General features: G+C 44.4%; 1 protein-coding gene across 1 annotated transcript in view; it reads left to right on the forward strand.

Annotated features, from left to right (window-relative positions):
- The first annotated feature begins 14,925 nt into the window (after window positions 1–14,925).
- PRKCI (protein kinase C iota) overlaps window positions 14,926–18,702 on the forward strand; it is a 54,462-nt gene continuing 50,685 nt past the window's right edge. Inside the window, exon 1 of the mRNA XM_074190911.1 lies at window positions 14,926–15,083. Coding sequence (XP_074047012.1) covers window positions 14,995–15,083 — 89 coding nt within the window. The 5' untranslated portion in view covers window positions 14,926–14,994. The remainder of the gene's footprint in view (window positions 15,084–18,702) is intronic.

Below are 18,702 nucleotides of genomic sequence, written 5' to 3' on the forward strand. Positions count from 1 at the left end.
TCTCTGAAAGTCCCATGAAGCTGTGATCTCAGAAAGGGGACACCCCAGTACATTAGAGTCTTGGGCTCATGATGTACTAGCTGTGTGACCCTGGGCAAGTCACTTAACCTCTACCTGTCTCAGTTTCCTCATCTGAAAAAATGGAGATAGTAATAGAGTTGTTATGAGGATCAAAACATAAGTAAAGGATTATTATAATTATGACATGTATAAGAAACTCTGGAAATATTTGAGGGCAGTCTGTTAGCTATTGCTGTTGTTAGCTCATTGATGTCAATACTTCTTCAAAGACTGCAACTCATTCATACTTGATTATGCTATGGAATTGTCAGATACATATTGACTGAGAAAACCATCAGTTGACAATTGTATCAATTCATTTTTTATTTTTATTTTTTAAATTTATTTATTTTGAATTTTTCCCCTAATCTTGCTTCCCTCCCCCCCACCTTCACACAAGGCAGTCTGTTAGTCTTTACATTGTTTTCAGGGTATACATTGATCTAAGTTGAATGTGATAAGAAAGAAATAATATCCTTAAGGAAGGAAAATAAAGTATAAGAGATAACAAAATTATATAATAAGATACTGGGGTTTTTTTAAAATTAAAGGTAATAGTCTTTGGTCTTTGTTCAAACTCTACAATTCTTTCTCTGGATACAGATTGAAGATACCCCAAAATTGTACCTGATTGTTGCACCGGTGGAATGAGCAAGTCAATTAAGATTGTGAGTCAATTCATTCTAACATTTTTTCGATTACATTTAAATCTACTCAGGAAGCATTTGGGGTGTGGGGATGCTGCTTCCATTCTGGGGACCCCAGGTTTGATTCTTCTGCTCTATAGGCTGGTTCATAGGATTATGGTTATCCTTTGATCTTGGTGGATGACTAGCCCTCTTCTTTGTCTGGTAGTGCATCTCTTCAATGACATCTCTGACACTCCTTCCACCTAATTCTTTGTAGTTAAGGTAATATGGCTAGCTCACTCTTGGTCACCTTGCTCCTCTCTCCAGCCCTCTGGATGACATGAAATGTTAATTCTTCTGAGACTGTGGTATTCTGCCCCTCCCAGTTAGCAGAAAAAATATGATATTAGGAAAAGGAAAATATTTGGATCGTTAAAAGCACTTTACTTCCATCCAACTAATTCAATTTTGTCCCCAGCTCAAAGTCTATCAGCAGTACCTGTCCTAGATAGATATGTATGTATGGTTAGATAATCTCTATGGGACAGCTCAGTGGTACAGTGGATAGGGCACAGACTCTGGAATCAAGAGGATCTGAGTTCAAATCTGCCCTCAGACACTTAATAATTACCTAGCTGTGTGACCTTGGGCAAGTCACTTAAACCCATTGCCTTATAAAAACCAAAAAACCAAATAAACAGATAATCTCTATGGCAGCAGCTGGGGGCAGGGAGGTGGAACCAAGATGGTATAGCCAAGTTCTCTTAACATTCCCCTCCAAGTATAAAATAATACCTCAAATAGAATTCTGAAACAGTAGAGTCATCAAAAATTCAGGGTAAGACTTTTTTTCAGACTAAGACAACTTAGGAGGTCAGAAGGAGGGGGTCTATAAAATTAGAGTAGGCCCTAGCCCCCTGGTTTCCACACCAACTATCAGTCATGGATACCATGGCAACAGTGGCAGAAGCAGCTTTGGTAGCTCCCAGATTGGAGATGGTAAGGGGATCAGGAAACTGGTCAGAAAAAAATTATAAGGGACCCCATACCAACATTTTGCTCAAGACTAGATGCTAGTGGATATTTCCATTCCCTATAACCACTTATGTTAAAGTTCCAAGGAGAACAGAAAGTAAGAGACAAAAGGGTCCTTCCTGGGTTAGGACCAGAACCCAGACCAGGAGAGCAGTGGCCTCATCTGCTTGGACCAAAATTACAACCTCCTCCCCCCAGCCCACCCCCCTCAAGGGGAGCAGAGCTCAATTTTAACATAAAGACCAAAGTCAAGAATTGCAAAAGAAAAATGAACAAACAGCAACAAAAAGAACCTGATTATAAAAATCTACCATGATGACAGGAAGATCAAGACATGAACTCAGAGTTCATCCACTTAGTTTTTCTTGTGTGCATTCTTATGCTCAACTCTTTAACCGTAACTAGTGGAGTTCAATATCCATAGATATCAGATCAAATAAGATAATGTATGGAAAAAAAACCATTGAAATCTTTAAAATGGTATACAAATTCAAACTATTATTATGGTTGTTTAAATTCTTTCTTTCTCCCAACTTTTTGGACATTTTGGAAAGTAGCCATAAGTAGGGGGGGAACCCCACAATATTCTGAGGTCATATTTTTTTTTCTCTATTTAACAACAACAAATCATTCAGATATTTCATTTTCTCACAATGTAAAAAATTGAAGAAGGAAAAAAGGGTCTGGGCAATAGTAAATCCAGTAAGAAACAGGATTTGAAGTTAAAGGAAAGATCAATCTTGTAAGCTGCTGATTCAACTCAGAGCAAGGAGATTTCTGCCCAACATGCTTGACTGTCTTTTCTAATCTCCATTTTGAAAAATTAAGTAGAAAATAATAGAAAGATTTGTTCTTATTTCAGTCTCTCATTTTTCTTCCCACCACTTCATGAACACTTGTGGTTTTAAAATAGATGAACATATGGATCAATTACATATTTATAGACTACCCACAATGTCCTAAGAGTCTCATTGGGTGAACTTGGATGAGGCCCCTGACCTTGAGATTGATAAAGGACCCCAGAGCTCTTAAGATCTACCTTCCTGTAATTGGTATATGGTTATTTTAGAAACAGGAAGTGGTATAAGATCAGTCAGCTATCTTGAGCCCAGGAGGCACCGTGTCAGATATTTTTGGGAAGCAGACAAACATTTTTGTCTTGGACATGAAATTTGCCCTTGAAATTCAGTGTGGATTTCATTAAACAGGAATCACCGCTCTTCACATAGCACAAGCTAGCCTGGCTTTCCTTGCTGGGGTTTAAGGGGCCAAAAATAGACTATGGCTTAAATTCAAGGTCAGCAGAAATTCATTATGAAAATATTTGAGTCCAACAGGATGTTGTTGGGGGTGGCAGGGAAATGAGCCAGCCTTCTGAGGAGGGCAGAATGGAGCCAGCCACCAGGCCCCAGAGTGGTGCTTCTAAAGAGAGGAAATGACCCAGGATCCTGGAAAGATTAGAGAGACCACCACAGTGTGGTACAAAAGGCTGATGGTTTAATGAGGCATCATGAAATGGGGTGGAAAGTTTCCATTGAAAAGGTCTTCAAAACCGATTTTTTTCCTTCCTTCAAAATGGCAGGTTAGATTTCAGTCGTGATTGACTTTGAGGGGGACATGAAGATTTATCAATCAATTAAGCAAGTGGTTTGGAGTTTTTAGTTAAGTGTCTGTCTTTCAAAGTATCCTTTGTTACCCAAGGACACTCTGTTTACCCTTCATCTGCCCTTAAGCATATATAGATTGTTCCTGATTGTGAAAGCGAGTATATGTCCAATGGTATTTGAGAATTATAGAATCAGGTTCTACTAGTTCAAATTGTGGCTGAAGACCTCTAAGGAGGTGAAGCCATCTAAATCGACTTCTTTGCAACCTGCATGCAATGTCCTGCTCTAAGTGGCCAAAGGGGACAATTTCTCTTCTCTAGGCTAAATAGCCTCAATTTCTCCAACCAAATCTTCATAAAACCCAAAGTCAAGGCTTTCATCATCCTGTTTGCCTTCATTGAGAACCTCACCAACATATTGTTTTCCTTCCTAAAATAAGCTGCTCAGGACAATCAGGACACTTTAGAGGAGGTTTGACCAGGGCACAGGACAGTGAGACACCTTCCTGGTGCTGGACATGATATCTGTTTTAATACAGTTTAAGATTGATTGGGGGCAGCACAGTAAGATAGAGCACTGGCCATGGAGTCAGGAGGACCTGAGTTCAAATCCAGCTTCAGACATTTAATATTTACTTGGCTGTGTGACCTTGGACAAATCACTTAGTCCCACTACCTTGCAAAAACCAAAAAAAAATTGAATTAGCCTCCTTAGTTGATATATTAATGTCCATTAAAATTCCCAGGTGTTTTTCAAACTTCTGTCTAGCTGTACTCCATTCCTGTACTTGTGAAATTGATTTTTGAATCCAAGCATAAGAATTTATCCCCATTATATTTGTTTTTTTTAGGGTTTTTTTGCAAGGCAAACAGGGTTAAGTGTCTTGCCCAAGGCCACACAGCTAGGTAATTATTAAGTGTCTGAGGCCAGATTTGAACCCAGGTACTCCTGACTCCAGGGCCGGTGCTTTATCAACTACACCACCTAGCCGCCCCCCCCCCATTATATTTTAAAAGTTTTTAAATTCAATTTTATTTTCAGTTGCAAATTATTTCTCTCACATCTTCCCCACCTATTGTGAAGGCATGAAGAAAACTGCTCATTACAAATAGGTGGTCAAGCAAAACAGATTGCCACATTAGTCATGTCTCAAATATGTGTGTATGTGGGTGTATGTAGATACATACACATATATATATATATTTATATAGGCACGTGTATTTATATACAGAGTAGACCAGAGACAGAGTGCCAGGAATCAGCCAGTGGCTTATTAATTACTTCTTTGCAAGAAACTGCTTTGCAAATTCCTCCTACCTTGGAAGCTCCACCTTGCTGTAGTTCAGGCAGAGAAGATAGACATGATCAGAAGTGGGAAGGAAAGGGAAAGATGGATGGGATCATAGACCAATCAGTTTGGGGGCATTCAGGACAATATGACAATTACGTCTGCTGTGACCATCCAAATAGGCAACACAGGTGTACAAAATTTCCATGGGATTGGCTAAATTGATTGTATAGTCTTGGGATGCCGATGATTCTGTTAAGAGTACAGAACAAGTCTTGGGTACAGAGAAGATTATACTGATTCACCTCCCTTAACACAGGCAAGTGCAGGTCAGAGAAAAAAATGCAGAACTTGTCGTGATGGATGGACCTGCTCCTTGCTTTGCAGCTAGGTGGTACAATGTAGAGTACTGAGGGCTAGAGTCAAGAAGACCTCAGTTCAAATTTGATCTCAAACAATTAGTAGCTGTATGACTCTGGGCAAGTCACTTAACCTGTTTGCCTTAATTTCCTCATCTATAAAAGGAGATAGAGAAGGAAATGGCAAACTAATTCAGTTTCTTTTCCAAAAAAATCCCCCCAAAGGGGTGACAGACCTTGAAAATGTCTAAACAGCAACAAAAAAGGGTCACTATTGTAGGTTTTAAGTATTTGTCAATGCATATTTAAGCTTTGTGTGTTGATGGGTTAGTGGGTAGTGGTGGTGGTAGGAACAAATAAATAGTTGTCCAGACTTGATCCACTTTGTAGTTTGACTACTTTTCTAACATCCTTTTTTTTTTAAGAATTTTTATTTAAGGGGCAATAGGGTTAAGTGACTTGCCCAAGGTCACACAGTTCGGCAATTATTAAGTGTCTGAGGTCACATTTGAACTCAAGTCCTCTTGACTCCAGGGCGGGTGCCCTATCCACTTTGCCACCTAGCTGCCCTTGACTACTTTTTTTTTTTTAGTTTTTTTGCAAGGCAATGGGGTTAAGTGGTTTGCCCAAGGCCACACAGCTAGGTAATTATTAAGTGTCTGAGGCCAGATTTGAACTCAGGTGCTCCTGACTCCAAGGCCAGTGCTCTATCCACTGCACCACCTAGCCACCCCTTGACTACTTTTCTAGAAGAAATCCTGCTATTTTCTTTTGAAGAGACCTTAGACATGCATCAAGTCTAAGCTCTAAGAGATTCCCCTCAATTCTCCAAGGTGAGGAAGATCTAGTGAGCCAGAGAGCTTGAAAAGACCCTATTCCCCCAAGCTTCCAGAGTGAACCTCATTCATTTAAACCTAGAGTTTCGGTTTCCTAGTGGGAGAGGGCAGCTCTGAAGCATGGACCCTCTGGTTTTAACTGAGCTTTGAAGGGATTTTCTGAGGATTCTTGAAAATAATCATTTCTCCAACTGCAATTTCCCAACTTAAAAAAAAAAAGAGTTCTGTGACTCTGTTTTTCTGATATCATAATACATTTCCCAAGTACTAATTAACTAAACCTCACAATTTCCCTGTCAGGTAATGAGGCTTTGTTATGCCTATTTAAAATAGTCAAGATAACAGAAGTCAAGTGACTTAGATATTTATGCCCAAAGCAGACAGTGTCCAGAAATAAGGAAGTGACAGTCCCTTGATACTCTATTTGGTCAGACCCCAAGTGGAGTACTGATTAAATACAAGCATTACTGAATCATAGAATTCTCAAGTTAGAAAGGATCTCAGTGGCCTGCTAGTTCAATCCATCGCTGAGAAAAAATCTTTGCTATGATATAACAATAGTGGTCTGGACTGTACAGTTCTATAAGGACATTAATAAACTGTAAAACATCCCTAGCAGGGCAATCAAATGGTGAAGTCTACAGGAGAGTAGACTTTGCCTAGGGCAGTTAGGTGGTGCAGTAGACAGAGTCTTGGAGTCAAGAGGACCTGAGTTCAAATTTCACCTCAGACATTTGATATTCACTAGCTGTGGGACCCGAATTGCCTTGCATCCAGAGTCATCTCCAGTTGTCCTGATTCACATCTGGTGGCTGAACCCGGTGGACTGGAGGAGAAAGTGAGGCTGATGACTTAGCACAGAACCCCCTCACTCAAATCCAATTCATGTCTTCTTTGAGAATGAAGGACAAACAACTTTTAGATTTTGCATAGAAGTATCTATCTTATTTTTTTTTTTAGGTTTTTGCAAGGCAATGGGGTTAAGTGACTTGCCCAAGGCCACATAGCTAGGTAATTATTAAGTGTCTGAGGTCATATTTGAACTCAGATCCAGTGCTCCATTCACTGCCCCACAAGTATCTACCTTTAAAGAAGATTTGATTTTATTCAGCCTGAAGATGGAATCTCTTTTTTTCAGTCAATTGCCCCTTAATGGTCACCCCTATCTATTTCTAATTTTCGATGTCTCCCTGGTCCCTAGTCCTTCCCAGTCACCTACAAAAAAGTCTCAATGTTCTACATCCTTAAAAAACTGACATGAGATCCTATCCTATATTTCTCCTCCCTTTCTTAGCCAAAATCTTTGAAAGCCATATCTAATCTTTTGCTTTCACTTTTCTCACTTCTCAGGTTTTAGCAATGTGGCTTCTGACCTCAGCTGAAACCAATCTCTAAAGTTACCGATTACCTCTTAACTGCTCAGTCTGATGGTCTTTTTCTCAGTCTCATCCTGCTAGATCTAGATGTGGCTTTTGACACCATTAACCGCCTAGTCCTTCTGCATCCTCATTACTCTCTGTGTTTTTGCTCTCTTGGTTCTACTTTACTTATTTTTTTTAAGGTTTTTGCAAAGCAATTGGGTTAAGTGTCTTGCCCAAGGCCACACAGCTAGGTAATTATTAAGTGTCTGAGACCAGATTTGAACCCAGGTACTCCTGACTCCAGGGCTGGTGCTCTACCCACTCCGCCACCTAGCCGTCCTTACTCCATTTTTTCAATGTCTTTCTTTTTCTTTTTTTAAAGAAATAATTAGTGTTAAATGACTTACCAAGGGTCACACATCTAAGTATCTGAGTTTGAATTTGAACTCAGGTCCTTCTGACTGTAGGGCTGGTGCTATATTCACATTAGCTTCTCATTGTTTTCTATTGGTTCTTCATCCATGTCTCTCCCCCAGTACTCTGTCCTGGACCCTATTCAATTCCGCCTCCATACTTTTTCTCTTGGTGGCCTCATCAGCTCAGGTCAGTTTAATTACCATCTCTGTGCAGATGACTCCAGTCCTAATCTCTCTCTCCTGAGCCCAAATCAACAACTGCCTAGACTACATTTCAAACCCTAGATCCCATAGACATCTGAAACCAATATGGCCATCATCTTTTTTCTGTCCAAAGCCACTTCTCTTCTGAACTTTCTATTTCTATTGAACAAATCACCATTCTTCAGGCTTCCTAGAGTCACAAACCAGTGTCATCCTCAATTTTTCACCCTTAGCTATCCCATATATCTGCTCATATATTGTTTATCCTTCATTTTTGTCTACAGCATCTTTCCTCAAGGTCCCATTCTGCTCACTCACAAAGGCCCCACCATAATTTAGTTTCCCCATCCTTCTCATTAATTGGTAATAATATGTAATAACATGAATATGAATAACTGGCATTTATTTATAAAACTTTTAAGGGTAGGTACATGTACAGTGGGTAATGTTGGGTCTGGAGTCAGAAAGACCCATCTTTGTGAGTTCAAATCTGGTCTCAGATGCTCATTAGCTATGTGATCCTGTGCAAGTCACTTATCCCTGCTTGCCTTGGTTTCCTCAATCCATAAAATGAGTTAGTGTAGGAAATGGCAAACAACTCCAGTATCTCTACAAAGAAAGCCTCAAATGGAATCATGGAAAGACTGAACAATGACAACATTTATAAAAAATTTTTTTGATTTATGAACTTTATTTCTTTTTTTTGAATTTTACAGTTTCTTTCCCCAATCTCCCTCCCCTCCCCCCACTCCCCACAGAAGGCAGTCTGTTAGTGTTTACATTGTTTCCTTGCTATACATTGATCAAAATTGAATGTGTTGAGAGAGAAATCATATCCTTATGATAAAATAGAAGGGATTGCAAAATTATATAATAGTATACCTTTTTTTAAAAAGTCTTTGGTCAAACTCCATGATTCTTTCTCTGGATACAGATGGTATTCTCCATCACAGATACCCCCAAATTGTCCCTGATTGTTGCACTGATGAAATGAGCAAGTCCATCAAGTTTGATCATCACCCCCTTGTCACTGTTAAGGTGTACAGTGTTCTTCTGGTTCTACTCATCTCATTCAGTATCAGTTCATACAAATCCCTCCAGGCTTCCCTGAATTCCCATCCCTCCTAGTTTCTAAAAGAACAATAGTGTTCCATGACATACATATACCACAGTTTATTCCGTCATTTCCCCAATTGATGAACATTCACTCAATTTCCAATTCTTTGCCACCACAGATAGAGCTTCTATGAATATTTTTGTACAAGTGATGTTTTTACCCTTTTTCATGATCTCTTCAGGGTATAGACCCAATAGTGGTATTGCTGGATCAAAGGGCATGCACATTTTTTTTTGCCCTTTGGGCACAGTTCCAGATTGCTCTGCAGAAAAGTTGGGTGAGTTCACAGCTCCACCAACAATGCATTAGTGTCCCAGATTTCCCACATTCCTTCCAACATTGATCATTGTCCTGTCTGGTCATATTAGCCAGTCTGAGAGGTGTGAGGTGTTACCTCAGAGATGCTTTAATTTGTATTTCTCTAATCAGTAATGATTTTGAGCAATTTTTCATATCATGTTGATTTCCTCATTTGTAAAATGCCTCTGCATATCCTTTGACCATTTGTCAATCGGAGAATGGATTTTTTAAAATATATTTGACTCAGTTCTCTATATATTTTAGAAATGAGTCCTTTGTCATAAATACTAATTTGTTTATAAAAGTTTAAAGTTTGCAAAATACTTTACATGTTATTTCATTAGCCTTCTCCCCACTGATTCCAAAGTGATTTTCATTAACCATAGATCTGTCCATCTTGGGGCCCCTACTCGAATCATTGGCTTCCTATCATCTCTAGAATCAATTATAAACTGTTTTGTTCACCTTTTAAAGATTTCACAACTTCTCTTTGCAGAGTCATGGGGCATCTCTCCCCGTCTTCCCTCTGCAATCCAGCCAAAGTGGCCTTCATTCTACTCCTGGTTCAGGTCATTCCTTCTCCCAGGATTTAATCTCCCTCATCCAAGTCCTGAATTCCTTCAAGGTTCAATCCACTTTTTTCTCTCCTCCTCACTCCCAGTACTCTCCCTCCCCAATTGCCTTATTTAACCATTTTCTGTTTGTTCACTTTACATTTACACTAAATATGCCCATAAATAAGATTGTTGTCCCTTCTTGCTTCCCTCCTACTCAGTCTCCTGCCTGCCAAACAAGTAGAGGTTATTTCATTCTATGTATATGTGTGTGTGTGTGTGTGTGTGTGTGTGTGTGTGTGTGTGTGTGTAGATAGTAGGTGCTTGCTTCATTCTTGTGGTTAGACTGATAGATAGAAATGTGACCAAGATGACAGAAGGAACAGGTAGCAGACTCATTGATGGGAAATGTTAGAGATGAAGGTTATTTCAGGGTTTAACTCATCCATAGCAGATGGATTACAGTTTAATTCTTCCCACTCCAAATAGCTATCTCTGCTATGCTCCTCACTGGGAACAAACCCTTCAGAAGACCCAAGGAAAAGGAAACCAAGCCCTCGAATGCATTCCCCACTGAGCTACAATAAATCTCTGGCTGTAGGCACAGATTAAACATTTGCCTTTAAATTATACCCTTGGACAGCAGTAGGTGATGACTTGAGCCAGAGGCAGCTCACCTGCCTTTGTTTCCATCCTCATGACCAGGGTGGGGCATGACTCTTGGAAATTCCATACTGATGAAAAAGAGGGCATAGTTTCTGGGTGAATGGTGATGGAGAGTGGTACCTGAAATTCCTCCATTTCCTGAACTTAATATGGTGATCACATGGGCAATATAAGCCCTTCAGGGAACTGAAGGAAAGGTAAAAACAGGTTTGGGCAAAGTGGAAAGTATTAGGCAAGTTTCAAGTTGTCCCTGGAGAGGCTGGCTGGTGGGAGGCTCATATGCCCAGCTTACCATTGGCTCTTTACCTTATTCCATCAGCTGCTCCTTGGTTTTGTTGTCTGTAAAATGTGGGATTGATTCTTTCAACCCCAAGGTTCTCTGATAATATCACCTTTCTAGAATGCTGATTAAGAATATATTGCTTTCATTCTTCAAAAGCCTAAAGGTTCTTTGACATGAAGGTAGAATAATATATACCATTTTCCTGCTTACTGGTGCCCTGTATGGTCTACCATGGTTGTAAAAGATGGCAAGGAAATACTTGCTTAGCTATGTGACCTTGGGTAAGTCACTTAATGCCAATGCCCTGCAAAAAAACAAAAATAAAGTTACTTAAAAAAAAAAGATGGCACACAAGATGGTGAAATGTGACCGGAAGCAGGAAGATTTGACCCTGGACAAGTTGTTTAATCTCTGTCTGCCTCCATTAAAAAATAAAATAAAATGGAGATAATCACAGAATTTATCTCACAAAGTAGTCACAAGGATCAAATGAGATAATATTTGTAAAACCCTTACAGCACTTTTATTTCCTTCCTTCCCAAGCAACTCATTCTACTTGGAGACAGCTCTCGTTATTATGAAGTTCTTTCTGACGTCATGACCTTTTACCTATTGTTCCTTGGTTCTGGGACCAAGCCAAAGAACCACAATCTCTTTTCCAAAGGCTTTTGCCAATCTTTTTATACTTTATAACTGGGCCCTGGTCTCCCTCTCTGCCCTTCATACACAAGTTCAAATGAGCACCAAAGGCAGCCTTCCAAGAAAAAGAAACTGGAAAGGGGAAAAGGGAAGTCCTTCTGCTTTCCCTAGGGGTGATAAGAAAAAAAAATGGGCTGATTTAGAGTCCATAAGTGGCACAGCAAACAGAGCATGGGCCCTGCAGCCAGGGGCCTTGAGTTTGAATTCAGTCACAGTAACTTACTAGCTGTGTTCTTTGGGCAGTCGTAAGTTTATAAGATCATAGGGCTAGAGGTAGAAGGGGGGGGGGTGGAGGGGCTCTAAGGCCATTGAGTCTGGGTCTACCTCCATTTGTCTCATGTCTTCATTAGACAAAATTTATTAAGCACTGAGAGGAGAAACAAATGATATAAGGTAATACTCCTTGCAAACCTTAAATATTAGCTATTAGTATGAAAATGTGCTTATTTATATGAATATAAAGTACCTGCAAAGTGATTTCTGGGGAGGAGCTCTAATAACTGGGAGATCTGGAGAGGCCTTATAGGAGAAGGCAACAAGTCAAGTCAAGTCAACAAGGGACTACTAAGTGATAGACCAAGAATCCAAAGGAAGGCAAAAACCAGTTTCTGACCCTAGGGAACTCAGAATCTAATGTCAAAGACACTAGCCTATCATCCACTTTGAATTTATTTTTATTAAAGATATTATTTGAGTTTTACAATTTTCCCCCAATCTTGCTTCCCTCACCCCACCCCCACCCCACAGATAGCACTCTGTCAGTCTTTACTTTGTTTCTATGTTCTACCTTGATCCAAATTGGGTGTGATGAGAGAGAATTCATATCCTTAAAGAAAACAGAATTCTCAGAGGTAACAAGATCAGACAATAAGATATCTGCTTTTTTTTTTTTTTTTTCTAAATTAAAGAGAATAGTCCTTAAACTTTGTTCAAACTCCACAGCGTCTTATCTGGATACAGATAGCACTCTCCTTTGCTGACAGCCCAAAATTGTTCCCAATTGTTGCACTGATGGAATGAGCGAGTCCTTCAAGGTTGATCATCACCCCCATGTTGCTGTTAGGGTGTACAGTGTTTTTCTGGTTCTGCTCATCTCACTCAGCATCAGTTCATGCAAATCCCTCCAGGTTTCCCTGAAATCCCGTCCCTCCTGGTTTCTAATAGAACAATAGTGTTCCATGACATATATATATATACCACAGTTTGCTAAGCCATTCCCCAATTGAAGGACATTTACTGGATTTCCAATTCTTTGCCACCACAAACAGGGCTGCTATCAATATTTTTGTACAAGTAATGTTTTTACCCTTTTTCCTCATCTCTTCAGGGTATAGACCCAGTAGTGGTATTGCTGGGTCAAAGGGTATGCACATTTTTGTTGCCCTTTGGGCATAGTTCCAAATAGCTCTCCAGAAGGGTTGGATGAGTTCACAGCTCCACCAACAGTGTAATAGTGTCCCAGATTTCCCACATCCCTTCTAACAATGATCATTAATTATCCTTCCTGGTCATACTGGCCAATATATCATCCACTTTGGAGAAGGAAGCAACGTACAGAATAAACTGCATGGGAATTGAGGAGGATCAAGGAAGGCCAGTGGTGGGACTTTGGCTGAGATTTGAAGGAAGCCAGAGAAACCAAAAGGTAGACTGAGAAGGGAGATCAAGAAAGGCTTTTTCTCAGTGGTGGGACTTTGGCTGAGATTTGAAGGAAACCAGAGAAATAAGAAGGGAGAGAGTTCCAAACATGAAGTGAAAATAACCAATCAAGAGATAGAGGTGTTCCATCTGGGGAACAGAAAGGAGGCCAGTGTCATTGGATCTCAGGGAAGTGAGGTGTAAGAAGACTGGAGAAGTAAGAAGGGCTGGATTAGGAAGAATTTTGAACAACTAAAGAGGATTTTTATATTTGATTCTGGAGGTAATTAGGAGCTAGAGATGCTGATTAGATAAGGAAGAGGGGTTTAATTCGGTCACATTTACATTTTAGGGATGGATGGAAGAAGGGGAGAGACTATTTGAAATAGCCCTGGTGAGAGATGATAAGGAGACAGGATTGTTGTTCAGGAGGTGATTGAACTGGCTGGGGAAGGAAATGATCTGGTGAAGGAAAAGGCAAACCATGCCAGTGTCTTTGCCAAGAAAACCCCAACAGTCACAAATAGACTACAAATGAACAACAAAAGCACCTACTATGTGCTAGAGCTACTGTATTAAGCCCTTGTGATCCTCACAAAAACCCTGGGAGCCACTATTATTAACCTTCTTACAGATAAGAAACCTGAGCTAAGGAGGCTTAGTGACTTGCTGACCTTTAAAGATCTATTAAGTGATTTAAACTTCAGTTTTCTTGATTCCAAGCCTACCGGCCACTGGGAAGGGAAGGGAAGGGAAAGGAGGGAAACAACCCCTTGTATAGATTCGATGTTACGGAGGGCACTCTGTGCCAGGCAGCTGTGTGGTGGAGTAGATGGAGCGCCAGCCCTGGACTCAGGAAGGCCGTGAGTCCACATGATGCCAGCAAGCGGTGTGACCTTGGGCAAGTCGCCCGGGCCAGCTCCAGTCACGCTGGCCTGCTAGATCCGGAGGACTGGAGGAGAAAGTGAGACCGACCCCTTGGCACAGCCCCCTGGCTTGCCAAGGCATGGCCTTCCTCCCCGATGCCAGCCTCCTCTGGGCAGGAAGGAGGCCTTTTAACAAAAATGACCGTTTTTTGCTCGGGGGCAGCGGGGCAGCCGAGACAGAGACTAAGTAACTTGTCCAGTCTAAGGCCAAAGTCAGTCTTGCTGACCGCGACCCGGCCTCGGGGTACAGTTGGCTGCTTCATGGGGGGCGCTTGGGGAGTCCAGGGAGAAGGGGGTGTGGAGAGAAAGTTGCGGCTCGGTGGGTGTGGGGTGCCCGTGGGTGAGGGGGTCATGGCCCAGGGCTGGCGCCCCGGGCCGGGGTCACGGCCTGGGGTCAAGGGCGGCGCCGGGGGGCCGGAGGCGCGGCCCGACGCCCCGAGTCCGCATTCCCCCCGTGCACGTGGGACGCCCTGAAAACCACAAGTCCCAGAATGCCCCCCGCCGGAGAACTCCAAGTCCCAGCATCCCGTTCGGAAGCCCCGTCCCGGCGGGCGCTTTGATTCCTCCGGACTCCGGAGGCTCCAGCCCCGCCCCCGCTCCCATCCAGGATGAGCTGGACCGAGCCATCCGGCACCGGAGGGGTGACCGATTATTTCTGGGCTCAGCGGCCGCCTCTTCCCCCAGGTTCCGGGGAAAGGATGTGCGAGAGGATCTGGATCAGGGGCTGCCGGAGGGCTCCGGGCTGGCGCTGCTGCGGGGTGGCCTTGCCCGAAGGCCGGGGAGCCGCGGCTCCTGCGCGGCTCCCCCCGCCCGGCGGAAGTGGTTTGGGCCAGAGGCGGCCCTCGCCGGCGGGGGCCCCGCCCCGCCCCGCCCGGCCCGGGAATGTGGACGCTGGGAGGGCGCGCGGGGGGCGGGCCGGAGGGAGGCGCCGAGGCGCCGGGGCCGTGCGGGCGGAGGCGGCGGCGCTCGGCCAGGCTCCCCGCGGCGCGGCCGCTCCGGCGCGGGGCGGCGGGGAGATGCCCACGCAGCGGGACAGCATGTCCCACCCGGGCCCGGGCGGCGGGGACCACGCGCACCAGGTCCGAGTGAAAGCCTACTACAAAGGGTGAGTGCGCGCGGCCGGCGGCGGGGCCGGGGCGCCCCGGGGCTCGGGGAGCAGCGCGCCTGGGCCCGGGCCCGGCTCTGCCTCGGAGCCGCCCCCGGGGGCCCTGGCTGGTGCGGGGGGCCGGGGCGCCCCCGGGGGGCCTGGCTGGTGCGGGGGGCCGGGGGGCCTGGCTGGTGCGGGGGGCCGGGGGCCCTGGCTGGTGCGGGGGGCCGGGGCGCCCCCGGGGGGCCTGGCGGGTGCGGGGGGCCGGGGGCCCTGGCTGGTGCGGGGGGCCGGGGCGGCGCCCGCGTGGCCCCGGCGGGCCGGGCCCGGTGAGTCTCCTCCGTGCGCCCGGGCGCAGCTGGCAACAATGTAGCGCGCGGCGAACTGCGGGGGGGAGGGGCTGTGGAGTAAATCAGACCTTAGAAAAGGTGAGCCTGGCGACCCCGGGGGTTAGTGCCCTGTGCCCTGTGCCCAGGGCTTGGCTGCAAGGCCGCCCCTGCCCCGCAGGAGCTTACCGTCCCATGGGGAGGGCAGGTGCCAAGGCACGGACTATCTGGGGGGCTGTAGGATTGGGGGGGAGGGTGGCCTTTTAGCCGGCCTTCTCCCTCGTTCTCCTTGTATTCGTGCTGGAGGTGCCCCGGGCCGGGGTGTCACGATGAGGGGACCTGCCCCAAGGGCTCCCCTTATGAGGGAAGTGACTGGTCCTTCTTCTCCAGACCCTTTTTTCTCTAGGAAACTTCCTAACTTTTGTGGAACCGAGCGAGTCCTTGAGAAGAGACTGTGTGTGTATATGTGTGTGTGGGGGGGGGGGCGGCTGTGTGGTCCAGTGGAAAGAGGTCTGGATTTGGAGTCAGGGTCCCAAATCTGAGTCCAGCTCTGTAGGCACCTTCTGACCTCAGTTTACTTATCTGTAAAATGAAAGAGATTGGTGTCATTGCAGCTCTAAATTTAGAATGCTGGAGGCCCGGTATCTGGTGAGGAGAACCCAAACCAGTAAGCAAAGACCTCGAATGCTAGAATGATAGCCCACCCATAGGAGACCGACTTGCTGAGAGACTGGAATAGAGGGGAATATCTAGGGGACCTTGGCCATACATAGGGCCTGCTTTCCTGGGCCTCCCTCCGCTCTCCACCCTGGCCCTTGATGAGTCCTTGGTAGGTTGGGTCAGCTTCAGTCTATAGTAGTCTTCCCATGCTCATCAGAGGCTCATCTCAGGTCAGCTTGATCGTGTGTCCTCAGCATCTGGCAGCTCTTGAGCCCTGCCTGGGACCATCGGCTCTGGCCTGGACCAAGAGAGAGAATGCCCCCCCCCCCCATCAGGGTGCCTGGGATTAGGCAGCCTCCAGAGGTGGAGGCTGCTCTGAGGCTCCTGGGTGGGAGCAGATAGCTCGGGGCTTCTGCTCTGGGTCGCCATGTGGCAGGAGTCAGGTTTGTTTTCCCAGGCTGCAGGATCAATTTTGACTGTGGTAAGTCAGAGCAGGCAGGCCTGAAGTCATAAGGAACGAGACAAAAACCACCAAGTTACGCAAGTGGACTTTATCTGCCGACTGCTGTATAAGATCATTACCTGTTGGGACTGTCAGCAATGGCAGAATGAGTGAGTTAGTGACATGATCTCCCCAAATTTAGGAGGGGTTTGTTGATGGGTTCTCTGGGGAACCTCCCCCTGGCATTGTGGGGTCTCCAGGGACCCCCGCTTTAGTGAGAAGAAAACCATCCCACGCCTCCTGGCATGCCTATCTCATCACCTTAGCTAATGTTGCCCCATCTCATCGGAGGGGGAAAGAGCTCCAGCCAAGATATTTGATTAAAGAGAGTTTGATTTCAGGGCCTTTTCTTCTCCCCCAAACTGAAGCTTTCCAGTTCAGTCGCTCAGCTGCTGGCTGCTGAGACCAGCTCAGGGTTCTTTCTGCCTCAACCCCCTCCTGCTTTCCAAACAAACACCTTTAAGCCTGTGCTAGCTGCTTATCCAGGCAGAAGTAAGTGGCTTAAAACACAATTCTGACAGTACAATGCCCACATTCCTGAATGGATCATTGAGGATTGTGAATGGGAGATGCTCAGGGAAGGGCCAAGCTTTCTGCCCATCTCCCCCTCCCCCTTTTGTCCTGGGATTGGATTTGAGGGTTTCTTGCCTGGTGTTATCCCTTCTTCCTCTTGGGGCTTGGAACTTATGATTGTGTATTATAGTTCATGTACATGGGAAGAAGGCTTTAGCAGCCAGGGGTTTGTAGCCATGGCCAGATGTGTGGGTGTTACTTACCGGGCTCTTATTCTTAGGGTAGATTGTGAAGTTTTGAGGCTTTACCACCTCCCAAGGAACACTGTGGGAAAGGCATTTTGTTTGTGCATGTATCTAAGTTGATAGATGGATTTTAAATGTTTTTATTTAATTACCAGATCACTAAACTCCAGTTGTTTTTTTTTCTTGGAGTCTTCTTCCCCTTTTGACAGAAACAGGTGTCTGCCTGTTTAACAACCTAAGGTGATCAGAATCTGGTTGGAATTAGGATCTCATATTTAATTTCTCTAACCACAGTTGGGAAGGGAACAGTCTTGATTTGTTCAGGAATGTCTTTGTAGATTCCAAATATGAGGTATTATCTATAGCTTGTGATTTCACTTTTTTTTATAAGAACCCTCAAACTGGTGCTTCCCTCTTCATTTTAAAAATGAGTTTTTTGCTAAGGGAGGCCAGGGATCTTTTTGTCCTCGAGCAATTTTATGGCCTACTCCAGCTCTGATAGAGACCCAGGACAGAAAACTCCTCTCCTGTCCTTAAGAAACATTCCCTCAACTGATGAGTTCTCCAGGTCCTACCCTGAACTCGGATCCGATGAGGACTCCGTGCCTATTAGTAATATTCTCAGCCTCTGGTTGTTGTGCTGCGCTGATGAAGCTCCAGTGAGTCACCTGAGGAGCTGGTTAATAAACAGGTTGGCTAACTCGGATACCTTTGACCTGATTTTCTTATTTTACAAAATCCTCTTTCCCAGGAGACATTTTCTCTGGAGGGTGGCTGGCATCCTCATTCTCTTCTTCATTCTGAGCCTCAGCTTGAGAGATCAATGGATCAACCTCCCACCTGGAATCCTTTTGTAAAAGATGACTAACAACCCTTTTCCCCCAGGAGGAGAACTTCAGGTTCCTCTAAACTTGATCTTTGTGAAAATGTGTCCTTTCCAGATAAAGAAACTTAAGCCACACACTTAATTTGATTAGTTGTTCTAGTATTTAAGTAGGAGTTTGACTTTTTCTTTCTAAAACTTTCTTTTAACATTGGGAACTTTTCCTTGGATTTCCTCAATCATTTGTCCATTTAGAGGCATGGAATAATACGTTCTGTTGGTCGGTGGGAGGTTAGCACCCTATAAGCTTTCTTTCGGGGAGCTCTGGTTTAGTGGGGCAGGGCTCTTCAGTCAAGTACTCAAGGAACCAAGTAGACTGTTGTCAAATTGACGGGGTGTTCGAAATGACATTTCTCAGAGTGTTACAGAGAAATTGTAATTTTAAAAATTATACTCTATTATATCAACATTACAGAATTGACCTTGCCAGCAGATAGGTAGAATTTTTCTCATAGTTTGCAAGTCTTGGCAAGACTGTTTTTTTTTTTGCTGGTCTGTTTGTTTCTGA

This window comes from Macrotis lagotis, chromosome 6 (assembly GCF_037893015.1).
Source record: "Macrotis lagotis isolate mMagLag1 chromosome 6, bilby.v1.9.chrom.fasta, whole genome shotgun sequence".
NCBI lineage: Eukaryota > Metazoa > Chordata > Mammalia > Peramelemorphia > Peramelidae > Macrotis > Macrotis lagotis.